The sequence below is a fragment of the Durio zibethinus genome, chromosome 25, assembly GCF_047325235.1.
Source record: "Durio zibethinus cultivar Kanyao isolate XHJ-2024 chromosome 25, ASM4732523v1, whole genome shotgun sequence".
NCBI classification, from domain to species: domain Eukaryota; kingdom Viridiplantae; phylum Streptophyta; class Magnoliopsida; order Malvales; family Malvaceae; genus Durio; species Durio zibethinus.
In genome coordinates this window covers 18,412,874-18,432,198 of record NC_143186.1, presented here as the reverse complement: position 1 = coordinate 18,432,198, position 19,325 = coordinate 18,412,874, and the positions used below count along the sequence as shown (strand labels likewise).

The 19,325-nt window shown below is 32.3% G+C and overlaps 6 protein-coding genes across 17 annotated transcripts; 3 read left to right on the top strand and 3 right to left on the bottom strand.

The window, feature by feature from the left end:
- The first annotated feature begins 2,088 nt into the window (after nucleotides 1–2,088).
- LOC111276447 (uncharacterized) lies at nucleotides 2,089–3,564 on the top strand. Of its 5 annotated transcripts, none has more exons than XM_089754474.1 (3): nucleotides 2,089–2,230; nucleotides 2,670–2,715; nucleotides 2,981–3,564. In XM_089754474.1, exon 3 carries the CDS (start codon nucleotides 3,061–3,063, stop codon nucleotides 3,562–3,564), a length of 504 nt encoding a protein of 167 aa, XP_089610600.1. In that variant the 5' UTR covers nucleotides 2,089–2,230; nucleotides 2,670–2,715; nucleotides 2,981–3,060. The 5 variants fall into 5 exon arrangements, with proteins under 5 accessions (XP_089610600.1, XP_089610598.1, XP_089610599.1 ...); XM_089754472.1 differs by having other exon boundaries at nucleotides 2,090–2,230; nucleotides 2,670–2,775; XM_089754473.1 differs by having other exon boundaries at nucleotides 2,109–2,537.
- Nucleotides 3,561–4,034, bottom strand: LOC149511734 (uncharacterized). Its single transcript, XM_089754786.1, has one exon. It carries the CDS (start codon nucleotides 4,032–4,034, stop codon nucleotides 3,561–3,563), a length of 474 nt encoding a protein of 157 aa, XP_089610912.1.
- A 1,817-nt stretch (nucleotides 4,035–5,851) lies between these two features.
- On the top strand, nucleotides 5,852–7,846 carry GDC1 (Ankyrin repeat family protein). Its single transcript, XM_022862192.2, has 2 exons — nucleotides 5,852–6,169; nucleotides 7,409–7,846. Exons 1-2 carry the CDS (start codon nucleotides 5,909–5,911, stop codon nucleotides 7,664–7,666), a joined length of 519 nt encoding a protein of 172 aa, XP_022717927.1. The 5' UTR covers nucleotides 5,852–5,908; the 3' UTR covers nucleotides 7,667–7,846.
- Nucleotides 7,847–7,859: 13 nt separating this feature from the next.
- Nucleotides 7,860–10,992, bottom strand: LOC149511733 (uncharacterized). Of its 6 annotated transcripts, XR_016333782.1 has the most exons (8): nucleotides 10,881–10,992; nucleotides 9,958–10,062; nucleotides 9,717–9,875; nucleotides 9,528–9,597; nucleotides 9,199–9,368; nucleotides 8,951–9,104; nucleotides 8,760–8,841; nucleotides 7,860–8,473 (listed from the first exon to the last, which is right to left on the bottom strand). XR_016333782.1 is itself a non-coding variant. In XM_089754701.1 (7 exons), the coding sequence occupies exons 5-7, from the start codon at nucleotides 9,228–9,230 to the stop codon at nucleotides 8,267–8,269; spliced, it is 393 nt and encodes a 130-aa protein (XP_089610827.1). In that variant the 5' UTR covers nucleotides 9,231–9,368; nucleotides 9,528–9,597; nucleotides 9,717–9,875; nucleotides 9,958–10,062; nucleotides 10,881–10,992; the 3' UTR covers nucleotides 7,860–8,266. The 6 variants fall into 6 exon arrangements, 4 of the variants coding, with proteins under 4 accessions (XP_089610827.1, XP_089610830.1, XP_089610828.1 ...); XR_016333781.1 differs by having other exon boundaries at nucleotides 8,760–9,104; XM_089754701.1 differs by lacking the exon at nucleotides 8,760–8,841.
- Nucleotides 10,993–12,491: 1,499 nt separating this feature from the next.
- CHL (chloroplastic lipocalin) lies at nucleotides 12,492–15,606 on the bottom strand. Its single transcript, XM_022862193.2, has 5 exons — nucleotides 15,285–15,606; nucleotides 14,650–14,773; nucleotides 13,847–14,086; nucleotides 13,113–13,403; nucleotides 12,492–12,846 (listed from the first exon to the last, which is right to left on the bottom strand). The coding sequence occupies exons 1-5, from the start codon at nucleotides 15,368–15,370 to the stop codon at nucleotides 12,568–12,570; spliced, it is 1,020 nt and encodes a 339-aa protein (XP_022717928.2). The 5' UTR covers nucleotides 15,371–15,606; the 3' UTR covers nucleotides 12,492–12,567.
- A 1,350-nt stretch (nucleotides 15,607–16,956) lies between these two features.
- On the top strand, nucleotides 16,957–19,325 carry LOC111275698 (sm-like protein LSM8). Of its 3 annotated transcripts, none has more exons than XM_022861194.2 (6): nucleotides 16,957–17,094; nucleotides 18,093–18,182; nucleotides 18,402–18,442; nucleotides 18,586–18,660; nucleotides 18,888–18,940; nucleotides 19,063–19,325. In XM_022861194.2, the coding sequence occupies exons 2-6, from the start codon at nucleotides 18,146–18,148 to the stop codon at nucleotides 19,151–19,153; spliced, it is 297 nt and encodes a 98-aa protein (XP_022716929.1). In that variant the 5' UTR covers nucleotides 16,957–17,094; nucleotides 18,093–18,145; the 3' UTR covers nucleotides 19,154–19,325. The 3 variants fall into 3 exon arrangements, with proteins under 3 accessions (XP_022716929.1, XP_022716930.1, XP_089610693.1); XM_022861195.2 differs by having other exon boundaries at nucleotides 16,978–17,059; XM_089754567.1 differs by lacking the exon at nucleotides 16,957–17,094 and adding an exon at nucleotides 17,125–17,166.

Below are 19,325 nucleotides of genomic sequence, written 5' to 3'. Positions count from 1 at the left end.
GGTAAACTTGGGAGAGGGAAAGGGACGGTAAATTAACCCGTTTTCGACGGATTTTTGGTTCGATTCGATTTTATGGGGTCGATTTTTTTTTTTTGAAATTCGAGTAAAATAAGGAAACAATCGGGGTCGGGTCGGGTCGGATTTACCTAAAATCTGACCCGACCCAAATTATATAAAAAATTATTTTTTAATTAATTATTTAAATTTTTATTATATATATTTATATAATGATATTTTTAAATATTTATATTTTTAAAAAAATATTTTATATTTTAAAAAATAATATTTTATTAATTTCGTATCGAATCGGGTACGATTTACATGATGTCGGATTCGGATATGAAAAACCAAAAAAATATTTAGATAAGATCAAATTCGAGTTTAATAAAGATTAAATCAGGTCGGGTTCAGGCGAGTAAAATCCGTCCCGAACTCGACCCAATGCCAACCCTAAGGAGGGGTGTTAGCGTTTGAATCAATTTTTGTAATGTAAAAGGTGTGGAGTCCACTAATGAGAAATCGGACCCTTTTAGCATAGGATAACACATGATTGATCATCAAGAGATTAAGATTAGAATAAAAATGCCTCTTTTTGGTGGCTGTTAGTTGAATTTATTTTTTTTTGAAACTAATCGTTTGCATTTTTTTGGTGATTAGAGGTGAGTAAAAGTCGGTTTAAATCGATTAAATCAATTGAAATTGAGTGAATTCAGTTAAATCAGTTCAGTTTATTCGATTTTAGTTATAATCGATTTTTTAAATCGATTAAATTGATTAATTTGATCGATTTTTTATTTTTAAAATTGATAATCGAATTAATCGAATTAACTGACTTTTTAATAAGTAAAAATAAAAAAAATTGAGATAAATATTTTTATTTATTTTTTTATGTAAAATATTATTGAAATTATTAAATCCTTTAATCATTTAGTTGAATGATACTTGAATTTGAATTTTATTAAATTGAATATGTAATTAAATAATTATTTATAATATGAAAAAAAATGATAAAAAAATTGATTATTTAATCAAATCGATCGAATTGAACTGATTTTAATCGATTTGATTATGATCAATTATTTAAAATTATTTGATCGATTATTTATTAAATAAAAATTAATTAAATTAATTATTAATTTTTTTAAATTGGATCGATCGATTACTCACCTTTATCGGTGATTTGCCTTTTAAGTTTGTGTGAATAACACGTTTTAGTCTTTAAAATATTTTAAAAAATTAAGAAAGATCAAGCCTTTATTGCTATTACGTTTTATAGGAAATATGAAAGTGTCACTAAAAACATGTTTTTTTATAGGACATATGAAAATGTCACTAAAAAAATGGCATATTCCAGCATTGCCTACCAACCAAAAACTTAAAGCTGGTAATCTTATGCAGTTTGTTATAAAAGTACAAAATTTCAGGGATGTATGATGATTGGACCCCAAGGTGGACCAACATTTAAATAAAGAATTTATTTTTGCATTTGTCATAAAATCTCAAGTCTTTAACTTCAAACTTACTTGATGTTTCCTTATGATCTGTCTGTTTATATGCAATGATTTACCAAACATTAATATAGGAAATTCTAATATATGTCTCAAAAGAACATCTCCACAATTAAAATTTGAGATTTTATCTTGAAAGTCATGAATTTGAAGATGAAATGGCTCTATTTTCTATCAAAATAAATTATATTTCTAAGTAATTAGTTGAATTATCAAATCACATTTATCTATAGAGCTAAAATCTTCATTTTGCTATGGTAATGGTATAGGCCCTGCACTAAAAATAAAAAAAAAATGATTTGATTGATACATTTTATTGATTAAAGCCAATATTTTAGGGTAAAAAGTCAATTGCATTTTTAATTTAGAATCCAGAAAGTTTTCTTAATCTTGTAAACAGTGTACATCATCGTATAGTTATGATATATATGTGTATTAAAATATCTTAATCCAGAGTTTAAAAGATCACTATTTATAGGTGGCAAACTGCCATTGGTTATTGAAACATGGACGTTGAGTCAGATTTTACTGCACCATGATTGGTGTTGGTTGACTGGTCTGACAAAGATAGAAATAGGACAGAGCCCTTTAGCAAAAAGTTAGATTTCAAATGCAAAGAAATATTAGATATGGTTGTGAAGGTGACATTATCAAGAAACACATGTGAGAATTTTACTTAACAAAAATTTTCAAAGATCCTAATCCTAAGGTCTGAGAACTTGGTAGGTTTTGTTTTGTTTGTTTGTTTTTTTCTTTTTAGTTTATTTTCACTTTTTGGTTGTGTTGGGGTCAGATTCAGTTCAATGTGCTGAGTTCAAACTTTAACGTACTTGGTATAAAGTGGTAAGCTTTTTAATTTAATCTTTTATGATCCGCTGAAGTGTTTAACTTGTTGGGGTCTGATGTTATTGTAGAATGATTTCTGGTAGTTGAAACTTCCATTGTGATGTTGAATCTCTTGAAAAATTGGTGATTTTCCTTTTTGTTTTGGATTCCATGATTTGTTGGTTGTTGGTTGCCTGGAGCTAAGTAAAATTTCTTGCTGTGTGGTTAGATATATATACTTAGCTGATGTTTCTTCTGGACTTGGAGCTGTTTCTGCTTGATTTTTTATGGGATCAATGTTTATTTTTTTGATTCATGGTTTTGATTTTGTGATAGGATTTGAAGCAAAATCTGGAAGATGGTTTGGAGTTTCCTATTCATGGTCCCAGTCTACAGTTTCCTATTCATATTTGAAGAATTAACTAAACTGAAATTTTGATGGGTAGCACTCAATTCATTAAAAAACTGGAAATTTTCTTTTCCATTCTTACTATTATTAGATGTTGTTTAAAAAACAACACATCTTTAGAGCTTGAATGGAGAAACTTGTTGGGAAAATGGCTACTACAAAATGAAGAATATGAGCTACATATAGACTGAAATTACTATAATTCATTTGTTGATTCATTCTTGTCGTTGTATGACAGGCTCCTGGACTTCTTTCGTTGAAATATCTAGAAAAACAGGCTTTGGACGGCTAACAATATCTTGAAATTATAGAGGAAACATGGTTCGAAAACTAGAAGCTATCAAGGGCGGTGGAGGATCAATTAAGGTAGGGACTACTGGGACAATCAGTTCCCTGATGACAAGGGAACTGGACTCCATGAAATCGGCACTGGAAACACCTGTATCTTTCAGACACAAACATCAGACAGGTCCTGTATCAGTTGCCTGTGGTTCTACTACATCTAAAAGATTGCAGCTGAGGAAATCATTGGATGGAGCAGGCACCAGTGGCAGTAGCAGCAACAACACAAGTTATAGAAGCCCTCAAACTGCCCAGAAGACGAAAAGCTTCCCTAAAAATATCCATCAGATTCCAATGCTTGGCTCTGATGATATTGCTTTAGTTAGAACTCCTAGCAGACAGAAAAGTGACAAAAAAGTGTCTAACATTGTTGAAGTTGTGGACATAAAATGTGGGAATCCGGATAAAGCATGGGCTAGCCCTATAACAAATCGTCTCAAGAAGCTTGGATTCTCTAAGCTTTCCGAGAGCATTGTCTAGACCTGTAACTTCTTCACATCAGATTTCAGGTTCCTATAACTGAAACCTGAAATCCCAGCTGGCTTGTTCTCTGAAATTTCCACCATTGAACATATGCTTGGTAGAAACTTGCTACTGCCTCCTCTCTTTTTCTTCTTCTTCTGAGTTGCTACAGCAGGCCCAACAATAGGTCTGGAATGACTAGTAGAGGAAGCAACATCTCTGGAATTGGGATGAGGCTTCTTTGAGCTATCTTGGCAGCTTAATTCAAGCCGGCTGAAGTACTCAATCTCTTGCATTACCAAGGATCCCACTGTGCCTCTGGTGCCAATTTCAACAGGAGGATGTGCAGCCATTTCAATTGAAACTTTTTTGGCACTGGTTTTTGATCTAAGCATGCTTTGTTTGATAGGATTGAAGGAAGGTTGTAGATGAAAAGAGGTTGCTCTTGGTGTTGTCTTGATAGGGAAATTTCTCTGAAACTGGGCCATTTGGTGTTTGGCCTTATGCCTAGTATCTCCAAATTAGTTCCTTGCCTCATATTCTATATCTAAAGTGCACAGCATTAGATTTTTGCCTGGTTGGAGGATTAAATGATGGCCTGTTCATTGTATGCATGTGCTTGCGGTTAAAACATTTAAGCTTCTAACTACTGTTCCTCTTTTCTTTTAACTACATTGGTTTTATTTTAATGTTGTCTGGTGCACAGTAGGGACAATTACCACTGTTCATCAGGATTTAATAGTGGGAGTTATGTAGCCCTTTTCACACACCATTTCTGCTCATATATAGGTTTCAGAATTGGAAACAGAATATGTGTCCCACACGAGTACATTCCGATTAAACATGATAATTCGTGTATTTATATTTTTGTGTCATAATTCCTGCTAACACGATGAATTACAAAACAATTTTTTTTGGTTAATGCCCCTTTCCAATTGAATGCTTATTGACACAATTATGTTAGGGAAATGAAGAGTTGGAGCAGTACGACTTATAATCTCATGGTATTATGTCAAGTAACTGGTTAAATGATGCCATGAAACTAGAAAAGGAAAGTATCTGTATGTCTTTAATGGTAAGAGTGGCAATGGGATTAGAAGAGGGTGGCCGGTGGCTTGTTTGGGTGTGGTCTGGTGAGCAACTTGAGTGCTTTTCAGGCATGCAGGCAGACAAGCAGTTGTGGGAAGTGAATTCTTTTTCTGATTCTTTCTTTTGTCTGTATCGTGAATAAGATTTTATGGAGTCATGGGAAATACATGAACTGATGTCCATCATTATTGATAACCGACGGACAATGTGAAACAGATTTATTAAAATGTTCAAGTTTACCTCTTCGGGTAGGAAAAAGAGTCAATGAACATAAAGAAGCTGGTTTACAACTTGCCATGTCATGTAAACCATGTAATAAAAGTTAGCTGTTGGATTAGATGCCAACAAGCGATGGCCTAATGATTCAGAAAGGAGATTGTAAGACTGTTAGTGACAGATAATCAGGTTGCCCCGTTCAATTCACGGGCCAATAGATTTCATAAATTTTGTTCTCATGCTAAGGTGAAATCTTGGAAGTTAGGCAGAAATCCCTGTTTCATGGATCATGTCTCTGACTTTGTGAGCTGTGGGTCTGTGGCTAGAATGGATAGCCTGACGTATTTGGTCCCAATGCTCCTGGTTAATTAAACCAAACCTAGGCCTTGTTCTTTAATGAGCAAAACAAGACCCTAGAGCCAATATAATAGGCCTGTGGGTTTCTTTCTTCGGCTTCAATACTATTGGAAAAAATTGTGTTGCCTCCTGGCAATTGCCAGTGGCCTACAGTGCTATCTTTCTGTGGCGTTGTTGGGCCAATCTAATCGTGACCAGAAAATGGTCCTGTCCCTTTCATATGTTCACTGAACGACTGCTTAATAAATTTATAGATTTCGTGTATTTATGTAATATAAAATATTAAATTTATATATATTATATTTTTTAAAAAAATTATGTATTATAATTTATATTAATATAAAAATATAAAAATATAAAAAATATATTTTTAATTTTATTATATTTATATATAATAATTATTATAATTTTAAATTTTGTTAATTTTATATATTATTTTTATATTATATTCATATTTTATTATTATATTTTATTTTAAATTATTAAATTTATTATTAAATATTATAAGTTTGACCATCTTACTATTTAAGCAAGTCAAATAAATCGACGGCCAAAAACACTCATGCAAGACAACATGCAAAAAAGCAAAACACACTCAAACATTTCTTCTTCAAGACATGAGTGGATAGAAACTTGAGTGATACAAAACCACTTCCATCTACTTCACTTTCTGTCTCGCAAACAAAAGATCAAAAGAATCATGGCTTCAATACCGTGTACTTTCCCAATACCCTTAAGTTCAAAACCCATAAATTCTGTTCCTTCTTTGCCAAAATTTCGTTCCAAGTTTCTGGGTGCTCAAAACTCTATATCTTGGTCAAGGCCTTCAAGAATTAGACCCTCTAATGGTTTAAGAATTCGATGCTGGTTCAAGTTTGGTAAGAATGGTGTTGATGCTGAAGGCGCTGGCATTTATGGCAGCCAAACTAGAGATGATTTTGACACAGATGATGTTGAGCAGGTTCTTCTTTAGACTTTTCTTTTCTTTGTTGAGCAGGGTTGGTTTTCTTCAATGTGTTCAGGTTAAAAGGCTGACATTGTTTGGCTAATGGGTTCTTTTTGCTTTCTAATGCTTTTTTTCTTGTTGGTAATGAAGTAAAGGGCTAGGGAATTCAAGCCCCAAACCATTTGGGAACCAGTGCCAGGATAGGTCTGGACATTACATGATAGAAATGAATTTCACTTTGAAAAGAATCTAATTGTTCACCAAAGCTCTTAAAAGCTGATATGGGCAAGTATTTTTTAAATATCAAATGGTCAATGAATGTAACATTTGTAGGTTTTACAGCCATTTGTTTGGTATGTCTTCTTTTCCACTTCTTACTTTCTTATCAATTCAACTTCTTGGAAATGTAGGATATCATATGCTAGATAAAAGGGTTGAAAACATGTATCTTTTTATGCTTTGTGATGTTTCCATGATCATTGGTCATCACAAACATATATGGAGGATTCATATTAATATGAACTTATTAAATGGTTTTAGCAATTATATCATTACCAGAGAAGGGAAATGTGGATGTTAATAGACAAATCTCTAGTGTTTCATTGACCCTTTTTATGTTACTAGTTTTATTTGATATGGAGTTATTAGCATATAGGATTTTCTTGGTTGAGCTAGCTATAAGAGATTGTTGTGAGAAGACCTAAAATGACGTTCTTTTTAATCAATTTTGCATTTTGCATTTTCCCCCTTTTCTATGCTTGAAAGATATGCAAAAAAAAAAAACCATAAACTCATAAACCTTGTCAAGATATGAGCATGAATATCATAACCCTTTATGTATTGAATATGAAAAAGGCCATGCTATAGGTAGTGTATTAAAGGACAGAACAAGTTTAATTGTCAAAAATAACAGAAACATCTTGTAAATGTTGACTGGAAAAACTATAAAATACTTTACATGCCTGTAAGAAAGCTCATTGCAATATCATTGTAATTTTATTATGAATGTCAATTCCTATGACAAAAGCACCATCAATGCTGCTATACTTTACTATTTCTGTTCTTTGGTGTAATATCTGCGATTGTAGAAGATGGTATTGGTTATGGTTATGAAGCAGTTGGTGTTGATTGTTGAAAGGGGAGAAAATCTTTGCTTTCTGGTTTGAATTCATTATGATAAACCAAAATTGTCTTTCTTTTAAATCGAGAAGCTTTCCTTATTGCTTCTATGGACAAAGCTATTTCGTCTTGCAGTACTTCAATTACATGGGCATGCTTGCTGTTGAAGGTTCGTATGATAAGATGGAAGCTCTTTTGAACCAAAACATCCACCCAGTAGACATCTTGTTGATGCTGGCTGCCTCGGAAGGTGACAAGCCGAAAATTGAAGAGCTGTTGAGAGCTGGAGCAAGTTATGATGTCAAGGATGCAGATGGGCGTACTGCCCTTGATAGGGCTGTCAATGAAGAAATAAAAGACTTCATTCTTGGTTTTTCTGTGCAAAAGACTTGATCTGGATGAATCAATCTATTTTAATCAATACACTAGATTCCCCCCCCCCCCCCCCCACCCCAATTTTTTACCCCTTATTACTGTAATGTTTAGGTTTTGAGTGTATTAAATGCTTTCATGGTTAAGTTGTGTTAAAAAATTGAGAAGCATTGGAAAATGGAAATTGCTTTTTTTTGTTCATCTAATAGTGCACTCTAACAAAAACAATTTACAATAACATTACATGGATCACTACAAAACCAGTAATCGTCCATGAAGAAGTAGCAGTATGCGTGCTGTATTAGTGTAGCATGAAAATTGAAAAGCAAGTTTGAAAATGTTTACATTGCTCAACATTTTACAAAGAAAAACCTGCAAGTATCGAAAACTGGAGGAACAGAAGCTTCAAGTGAGCTTTTCAGAAGATCTGGCCACCTGTCAGTTTCTATTTGCATATCGGAAAAGCTAATGTTTGACTTCAAAAGTGGTAAAGCTAATGAAGATTTCACGCTTAGATGCACAAGAAATTTAAGACCATTACAAGGGATGGTCTATCCAGAGTTCCATCTCCCTCGAGGTCCGAATCTTTAGCTTCTAAGTTCAGGATAGTTCACTCTGGTGTCACCTTGTTCTTGACAAAAGTGTTTGCGATATCTTGCTTATCCAAGCACAGGTCATGAAATGCTCATTGATGGAGGAAAATGCATTTATTGGACAACAGAAAACAACCTTCAAGAGACTTAGAAATTCCACCGGTCCAACTGCTGCTTGGTTTCTACCATGTCTTTCTGTGCTTTCTTTCTCCAGTAAAATATTGGACAAGCCCGACTGCAAACATGACAAAGCATTGTTTACAACTAAAATAAAAGACAAATGACAAGAAGGCAATCAACTGCTGCCACATTTAGTCTACACATCCCGTCATTCCCTTTCTTTTCCAAATAAATCACATAATCTGCATTGTCCTACATTGGAATCTGTATGTGAGCAGACACAATATTGAGGAATTGTTAAATCCCACTATTAGCAGGCATTTTCTAGAAAAAACCTCTAATTATGAAACAGCATTATCATTGTTCATCACAAGTCACAAAGAGAAAGGAGATGGTAAAACCTAGTGCAAAGCACATCCTGGTGAAGAGAGCCTTGGCATTCTTGGCATTGTGTCCATAGCCTCCCAAAAAGCTCCTCTAGCTCTGACATTGCAGTCATTCCAGACTATCTTAATGTCAAAAGACCTTGGTTCCTCCAGTGCTCAATCATGTTATTTAACATCAGAAAAACAGTAAGGGAAAAGATGCCCACCTTGAGAAACTGTTTTATGGTAAAGTTCTGCCTCTCTCCACTTGCAATGTGAACAGAGCGTTTGATCTGTATTGCTGAGGGAAAACCCAATATGCCAAATGGAGCCATCTTTGAGAATTCCCCCTCAGGGGCATGGCTATTCAACTCTGAATACCTAAGAACAACAGGGAAGGGAATTAAACCAGGAGGATAAAGAATCAATAACAAAACAGTTGAAATGCTCTCAAATAGATTAAAGAAGAGGTTACAAGCAATCAAACTCCAACAGGCAGTAGGGCATATTCTTTGCTGTCTTCTTATATTTGCCAGCCGGTATTGCAATCAGTCATGAAACGAAGTGCAAAAAGAATATTGTTTTCATATGTCATGAAGCTCTTCATACCAAGGCCATCAACTTGCATGCCTCTATCAAAAATGCCTGCAAATCATCAGTGATTAACAAGCCCTCAGATATAAAAGGAATCATGCAGGTTTCTAGATGTTCAATTATGTGCATAATTAAGAGTTAACATCAAGAAAAAGAAAATTAAAAACAAAAAATAATTTCAACTACAGTAAATGCTTTACATAACTCCACCTTTGTGTTATCGCACTGCCAGTCCCAAGCCTGGATAAAGTGAGGAGGGTTGCAATAGGATGACCGCTAGCTTAAAACATAGTCAAACCATGATAAGAGACCAAAATAAAAATTTTGTAGTAAATGCGTTACATGCAGTGAAGGCAAATCAAACGAAATATATACCGTACAAAAGCATAGGAATTTTACCATGACAGCTAGTAACCATCGTTGGTAATGCCACTACAATCAGGAGAAAGGTTGAGACTTTTGTTGCTGGTAAGACATAATACTCCTTTTCTGAACCAAATCAATTCGGCAAACAAACTTTGGTACCTTACTATTTCTGTTCATGTCCTTCATCCTCCCCTGAAACAATGTAATTAACAAAATTAATAAGCCACTCACAAAAAGCAAATGTATAATCTGAGGAAGTGGTAAAACCAAATACCTCAAGGGTTTGATGAAAACAAGATATATCATCGGGACCCATTCCGCGAGGACAGCTAATGTAGAAATATAGCTCAAATCCATGAACAAGACAACAAACAGTGTCCTATAAATCACCAACATAAGCAATTCATTAGATTGACACAAAATGTACATTTTAGGATTTTGTTTTTCAAATGTGATATCTGGTAAAGGTATTTTTGGATTCAGAGGCCAAATTGGTCTTTTCACTCATTAAAGGTTATCGGCAAATAATTAAAATTATTTTCAATTTTTGGATCGACTTGACATGTATAATATCACATCAATTCAACTTCATCATCATTCTATCTCACAGATCCCTCATCTTATGTTTATAAATAAAACCATTTAAATACTATCAAGGGATCCATCTTTTTCCTTTACTTTCCTATTTTGCTCTCCTTCTGACTTTCTTTGTTCTCGATCTCTAACTTGAACATCCGAATACAAAACGCAGATTTGCCTTTGCTCTTAATCGCTTTCTTTCTCTCTTGTGATTTCAAGGTTTTTAGCCCTCAACTCCAAATTCAGCACTAACAATATCATTTTGTTTTATCAGCAAACAAATGTGGCAATCATTCGCCTTCACAGAATTTCAAATAAATAACAAAAATTGACAATGATATTAAAATGTACTTAGCATTCATAGCATCCAAACCTACTTAAAAGATTTTAGAAAAAAAAATCAGGCAGCAACTCTGTGTTACTCTCTCCAATCACATAATCAATCTCCAATAGCTGGAAAACTAAAATCCCAAAAAAAAAAATAATAATAATAATAATAAAACTTTTCCACATCAATCCTTGAAAATCAAATATTTGCAGCAAAGAATTTCACTTTTAAACTTAACAATGCTACGAGACTGTGAAATGTAAGCATCAGAGAGAGGAGGGCGGGCCCACTTGGAAAGACGAGAAGCGAGAGCTTGACGTTCCTCGAAGTCCCGTATAATTAGGGATTCCACATCTTCTTCCCATCCCGTATAATTAGTTATGCAAAAAAGTCATAATCATCATCATTTTCTTCTCCACCCATTAATATCACCACCATTGACGGAAAAGTTTTCAAACCGTTTTAACGTATAATATATATATATATATATATTATATTATAATTGTTTTATATAATTTTATTAAATGAAATTGGTTTTTTCATTAAAATTGATATTTGTTAATTTTATTTTTCATCTTTAATATAATTTTATGCATTGTAATTTAATAGAAATTAATTATATTATTAGTTGTTATTTATTGTATCCATAATTATGATCATAAATCTTTAAAACTAATAAATTTATCATTAATATAAAATCATACTCATGTATACTTAAAAAAAATTAATTAATTTTCTTATTTTTTTCAATAAGATTCAATTTTCAATCAAAATTTAAAAGTGTATTTTTTTTAGTCTATTGTACTTATCTTTTTATATTTTTGTGACTGTTTTTAATTTTTTTTATTTGATAAAACCTTAATTAATAACTATGTTAATTGTTTGGATTTTTTATTTTTCTTAAAATACTTGTATTTCATACATATATAATAAATGTAGGTATGAAAGTAAAAAATCTAATTATATGAACAAATTTTAAAAAATGTGTATATCCGTATTAAATACATATTTTGACATTCATTTCAAATTTAAGTAATATAGTAAATGAAAAAATATATATAATTTTAATTAACCTCTCAAAATTAAATATGAAGATCTGCCACTAACCATATAAGCATTTATAACCAACATCTTGTTTTGAAATTTACTGACACCACCATTGTCTTTCATCACCATATAAGCACTCATAACCAACATCTTGTTTTAAAGTTCACTTATCTGAAAAACATTAGAAGACATATGGCAGCATCTTTATCATCCAGGACTGCAAGTTGGACAAACAAACTTTTCTAAATCAGATGATAAATTTATAATTTACAACGCAAACTTACATAGTCGTTTAGATCTTCTCTCAATTTTAGTACTGAAAGACTCACCTTTGATAAAAAATTCATGATTTATAGATTGATAAGACTATATTTGATTAATCTTAAATAATAACATACAATAATCATCATAAATACAACAAAAGAAGAATAAAATATAGGTTTACGTTTTTAAAAATTATTCAATTATTTACAATTTTAAACTGTTTAAAATCATTCTTTTAATATCCTCTAATATCTTAATTATATTCGTAAGAAATTAAATATAAACCTATTTTATCTTAGAGACGTAGCTATTTAATTTATACATGTTATATCACATATATGATGTTTTTGAAAAATGTAGTATGTATGTTGTTTAATCATGATAAATAAATTGTTTTTGTTGTTTGATATCCCTAACTCTATGTTCATTATAAATCACCCTCTCACAATCAATGCATTACATTACCATGTCTTGGCTCATGCTTGATCTGTGAAAAAACTTAACACCGTGTTTGATAGGAGAGAAATGTGTGAAGAAAGATAAGCTATATGACAAATAGCAAGAGAAATCATACACTGATGGGAGACACATAGTCTAATTTATAATGTATTGTATAGCTTTATGACGAAATACAGAAAGCAATGCTGGTTATGGAAGTTTAAACATCTATTTGAAATAAAGCTCAAGCAGTTTTTTCAGAGTGTCAAATACACTGGTAAAAGGGTTAAATTCAACAGGAGCCTTTAGTCCTAAATCAGGGAATTGGTTTGTTAGAGCTTGTTGCATTCCAGACATGGACATCATAGCCGCTAGCTGACTGTTAGACATCACTTGACAATCTTGTGGGGTGTACTTGATTTTATTTGGATCATATCCAAAATTCACCAAGTATGCTTTATACTTTTCTATGAACTCACGTCCTGGGTCAGGTATCCTTGAGTAGATCTGAAACAATAATGTCATATTTATAAAGTTGTAATCTACATATATGAAACATTAAGTTAAGAAATTGTCAACAAGTGGGGTATTACTATAAGAATTGGGTAACTATGAGGGATAAAAGTAATATGATTCTAATCCAAAATCTGAAGCATGTGTACTACCAAGACAAAGATTAACATAGATATCGCTGAACTGACAATTTACAGTAATTTCTTAATGATTTAGGTGAATATTTAAAGTAAACTTCCACAAATATACCATCCAGTTACCTGGATAAAACTTCTGTCTTTTGCTCCAGAAACAAGGGAAAAATTGTCATAGTCAGTAGCAATCACATCATAAGGTTCTTTTGGAATAAAAGGCAATGTAGGAAAACGAAGGTAACACTTCTCCTTAATCATCTCTTGCTTTTCTAAATCTGTTTCATTCTTCTCCAAATCTTCCTCTGAAAGGCATTGAACCTTTCCTCTTATACCGGTAATATATCCATCAGGCCCTCCATGAACACAAAATGTATCAACTTGGATAGCAGGAGCCTTCATGTCGAAAGTATAAATACCCTGCAAATTGATTGATTACTACAACATAGTTTTAGCAACTAGATTTTGCGAGTCCAAAATGTTTTGATAGGCTGAATCTGCAGAAATGAAGATGAGATAAATAACTGGTGCTTGTTCCAGTTCTGACAAAATTTACTCCAACCGCATATGGTAAAGTGCAAATTGTAATGGAAAATCGAAATGTTAATATTATGACTAGCCATAGCCAAACATATTATAATGACAATCAAGAAGCCTACGATGATTGAAATAGTTCAAGCTTCTGTCATTCAAAAATATAGGTCCATAGGTGGTAAATTAAAATTTTTTGAATGCTTTAGGCCAAATTCTGTAGCCATTATATGAAGGCAAGAGAAATTAAGTTCTTTCTGATGGTAAAGAGTGACCCTGAAAAAAGATTATCACACTTCAAATTAGTACTGTATCTACCTTTTAATATTTACCTGAGTGCAATGGCAGTCTTCTTGACCCTGTCCAGCAAATCCACGTTTGAGTGATGCTACTTCAAACCACCTTCCAGAATATCTAACAGGATCAAAATCCTTAGCTGTCATACCTCTCATCATCATTAGCTTCCCATTTCCTTCACCAGAATCTTCTTCAAGTGGAAGAGTTGGCTTATCATCCATGGCACTTGCAAGCTGGCAGATATTGTGGTGATGAGATAAATCAGCTGCAAGTACCTATCAATGAAAGGCGATTAAATTTAAAACAGAAAGAAGTCTCCACTGCATTGCTATGTTCTTGTATCTTTGGCACAAAAAACTAACTCTATCAGGAAAAGTTAAGTTTGGATGAGATGCCTATGAGCTTTTCCAGCAAATTCAACACAATTCAAACTCACAAACTTTAAGGTCTAGCAAAAGGACAGAACTGCAATATGTTTCCACAAGAGGGCGGCTTGAGAGAATGAAACAACCAACTCTTCCAGAGTGATCATGATCTAATAACTGGAGATACTAGATTTGAACATCTACAGAACAACTTTGAAGCTTGGAAGCGGAAAATGATTTGATTAAATATTGACTTCTAATGGTCAGGATGGTATTGCTATTGCCATGTTAGGATGACTTTTTGGCACAGAAGCTTATAGCCAGGTGCTGGAGAGGCATTAAATGATAAGTCAAGCCTCTTTGTATAATTTGATATATTGCATGTCATTTATCAAACATTGATGGGACCTTAGCTTTTCTCAAGTTGCAATTATGTTTCAGAGTTAAAATTCACTGATAGATAACCACTTCACCTGGTTTGTTTGAGAAAGAAATATCAATGAAGCTGCAAGGCCCGAAGCGATATGATTTGCAGCAACTTTACTCGAGGGAGGGCTCTTGATGGAGCATTTCAATATCATCCTTCCAGAGAGTCCCCTATAGTATCAACATAGATAAATGTCAAAGATATGGGTTATATGTAAGACATTAGAAATAAGCTTTTTACAGCTTAAACCCTAAACTATAAAGGCTGAAACCAGTAATTTCTTTTCCAGCATAAACTCAGTATCAAAATTGATTTGCTACTAAACCCTATACAACTTGGCAAGCTATTACTATCTTTCCACTTTGCTTGAAAATTTCCCAAATTTCCTCATAATTAGTTACAACTTACAACATGTCAAGTATGACAAGCAGAATTCTCACCAATTCTACACCCTATCCAAGCTACCATTTCTCTTTCATGATTCTCAACTTCAAGAAAAGTTCAACCAAAACCCAATAATTAAGCTAAATGAAGGAAACCCAGAAAAGAAAAACGATAAATTATATAAAAAAAAGGTGAATCTTGGTCATGGGAAGCAGCCAAAAGAAGAAGAATTTCATAGAAAAATAATAACAAAAAACCCCTCATCAATTAGGATAATTGGAGAAGTTGGTGGCATACCCGGGAATATGAAGAGAAGAAGAAGATGAACAACATTGAAAGAAAAGCAGTGGTGAAGTTTGATGATGAAGAATTGCATTCACCATTTTTCTCTACCTTAACCTTTCTTTTCAGACAACGCTTCAATAAAATCTGTGTTTCACTCCTTGTCTGAAAACTTCTTTCTTGAACTCTCCTTAATGTGCTATCACTGTTTTTCCTTTGAACTAATCTTTGTGTACCATTTCACTGTTGGGAACTTTTGAAAATATCTATGAAACGAGGACGTTTAAGGTTCGGTCAGAGGCATGGTTTTTTGGCTCCTGTTATGCAGTTTACAGTCAATAACGGTTAACCACTTAACCTGATGAAATAAAATAAAAATAGTATAAATGGGATATTTTTGTTGGGGTCACTCCAAGTTTAGAACTTCGTATAAATAAGGTCCCTGATAAATACTAAACTTTACAATTTTTTGTCATGATTTTGACAATTCATTGTTCTATTTTTAAACAATAAATGGCAAAATTGAACAGCTTAATTTGAGGTGGATCCAACCAGTTTCAGTTGATGAGGTGGCATTATTTCATGCGTAAAAATTATAATTACAATTAAATAATTGAACTACTAAACAAAGAAATTTCCTTGGCTTATTAGTACACATTTTTATTATATAATATGTGATACTTAATCTCTTATCATAATATTTTAAAAATTTATTATAATCATAAGATATATGATACTTAATCTCGTATTAAGATAATCAAAATATTTTAAAAATTTATTATAATTATATGATATGTGACATTTAATCTCATTTTAGGATGTTTTGAAAATTTATTATAACATATAAATTAATATTTAAATGTAAACTTACGAAATATTTTTTATGAAATCAAATCAAAAAATTTTTAAGTCAAAATAATAATATTTCGTAGATTGAATACGAGTCTCCATAAGTAATATAACTATTACTAGTAAGATAGAAGTTAAATTGTTACCAATATGACATAAGATAAATATTATATGATGTGAGCTATTTTTAGAGAAGTTATATGTGAATTTTTACAAACGGTATTAAAGTTATAACTAGTAGGACATGAGCCAAATATATCACAATGTAAATCTCTATAAATGGTATCAAAGTTTTACCAATCGAATGATAGTTAAATGTTATTTGATGATAACGATTTTTATAATCTTTGAAAAGAAAGTTAAATGCTATATGATAAGAGTTACTTTTAAAATTTTAATATATTATATAATTTTAATTCTATAATTTATTATAAAATTTTTGAATTAAAATAAATAATATCTCATAATTTATATGTGAATTTTTACGTTATACTTACTTGATAATACAATTAAAAATATTTTGAAATTTTATTTCATTTAATTTTTTTCAAACGTTTTTAAGATGCTTTCCCTCATACGAATATGAATATATATTTAAAATTTTATTTTCAAAATATTTTTCATAAATATCGAACCAGATTTACAAAGGAAAGAAGTTACCCTTTTTAATTTGTTAATGTAATTTAAAAAAAAAAATCAATTTTTTTAGATTGAAAAACAAAATACAAGCAATCAGTAACAAGCCTTTTAGCAGCAAGATAAAATGCCACGTCATTCTTAAAAAGTAACGAACAGCTAAGATTAGGACACGTCATTATCCTCCAAATAGGAGCCCATACTCCTATATACCAAAAATAATCTTATTTTCTCTCCTTCCTTTTCACTCTCTGTACCCTAACTCAGCCGACATACTTTAAAAAACCCGACGCGACGAATATTCGGTTCCTAACTGATCCCTTAAGCTGCTCCATACTCAGTTTTGTGCTTCTGTTTGTTAAAGTTTCTTTTTTCATTTACATTTTTAATGATTTCTTGTTGCTTCTTAAAGGCGAGATTTTTATATAAATTTATGGTTGAGTTGTTAATCTGATGAAACATGGGATTTTGAGAGTTGGGTTTGCTGAAATGAGTGATTTTGAAATCTGGGTTAATGATGAAATAACTTGATTCTTTTGTTTTGTTTGTAATATGTTTATCTATAGTAATGGGTCTTTCTTGTTGTTTAATATATTAAGTTGGCTTCCTATTGGAGTATGTTTTGAATGATTTGTTCAAAAGTTAGACTTTAATCCAGTGAATAACTTTTGTTGAATGTTATTATTCTGTATAAAGCTACAAATTTGGTTTTTAAAATGCTACTGAGTTCATTTGAGAATGTGAGAAGAATCATGTGGTTAGCCTAAGTTGTTGGAAACTAAAGGTTAAGTTAAGCATTGCTGCTAGGTGCTCCTTTCACTTGTCGAACTTTCTATCTGAAAGAAAAAGATGTATTGGACCGTTTATGACTCAAAAATTTGTATGTTCCTTTAATTTATTACTTGTGTGATTACTTAAAGTAGTGACAGTGAACAAAATATTGAATTCCTGTTGTATAGGTTCTAGGCCTTAATAATTGCCATATAGATTTGGCTCTATTGACGAATTTGCGTTTAATGTAACTAAAGGGAATTTCTTAACAAGTGAGACATATGGGTAGTTGTCTAGGAGTAGACTGAAATCTTGTGTGAGTTGTGATGTATTTGAATTATGAAGTATTTGTCCTTATGGTATTTTCAATGAGTTTTTTCATGCAGACCCTCAGTTCTTCCATAGAATATGTAGAACTAATGAAGATGCCATGCTGAGAACATTTAGAACTAGTGAAGATGCTATGCTGGGATCTTATTCTTGTGTTATTGTAATATGTGTTATCTACTTATTTTTTGTGTTGGAAATTATATTCAGGAACTTATTTCTTCTTCTCTCCCTGTGCAGAAACCTGTAATCCTCTTTTACTAATCAAGTTTACTGCTTTTCGAAGTTTCAAAATGTCAACTGGCCCTGGGCTTGAGTCGCTTGTAGATCGTAAGTATATTGATACTGTGATAACCCCTTTGTTTTTTGTAACGTTTTAAGCATAGCATCTAAAGGCAAATGAACAGTGGGGCTGAATATGCCTCAACTTTCGAGCTCTTCTTGTGTTCCTTATATTCTTGATTGGCATTTTTGGTCAAAGCTAATTTGGCATTGGCATTATTTATGCTCTCTCTTTCTCTCTATCTGAATCTTTTCCTTCATTTGCAGAGACAATCTCAGTTATTACCAATGATGGACGCAACATAGTGGTAAGCTACGGCGTTCTTGTTATACATTTTTTTAATCTTTTGAAATAATATGTTTTTCATTTGTCTAATTTTAAATTATTTAGTTTCAATGACATCCTAATCTGCACCGTTACTCCTTTGTTTTTCTTCTCCAAAATACACAGGGTGTTTTAAAAGGCTTTGACCAGGCCACAAATATCATTCTCGATGAATCTCATGAACGTGTGTACTCCACCAAGGTTTGTGTTCTTATTCCATAAGCTTCCTATTTATTATTTATTCCTTTAGTCAATAGGAATCTAGTTTATTGAAGAAGCAAAAGGATTATCTTTAGCATAGCACTGACAAGTATCGATCTATTTTACTTGTAAACAACTTCATTATCTTTTTTTCTTCTTTCTTCATCCCTAAATATAATATAATTTGATATAGTTTTTTTGTACTAATTCTGAGTTGAAATTTGCAGGAAGGTGTTCAGCAACTTGTGTTGGGTTTATACATAATAAGAGGCGACAACATGTATATTACTTTTTGCTTCCTTTTCGGTTCATTATTTTGCATTTGCAGTCGTCAGCTTCGGTGACTTCCTGTATACGCTTGCTATAAGCTGTTCCATAACTTTTATCCCGTAATTCTTGCAGAAGTGTCGTTGGTGAACTAGATGAAGAGCTTGATTCTGCTCTTGACTTGTCAAACCTGAGAGCACATCCTCTGAAACCTGTTATCCATTGATTGAACTGTGAAAGTTTTAGAGTTGCTATGGACAGTATGTTGGATTAAATACCTAAGGAAACATATCAAAGAACAGAAACATAATGATGAGAAATCAAATGTGTATTAATTTTCGGATGCATTTTTATGTAATATTTCCATTCCTATCGGTCATGCTTTATGTTTTGTAGCA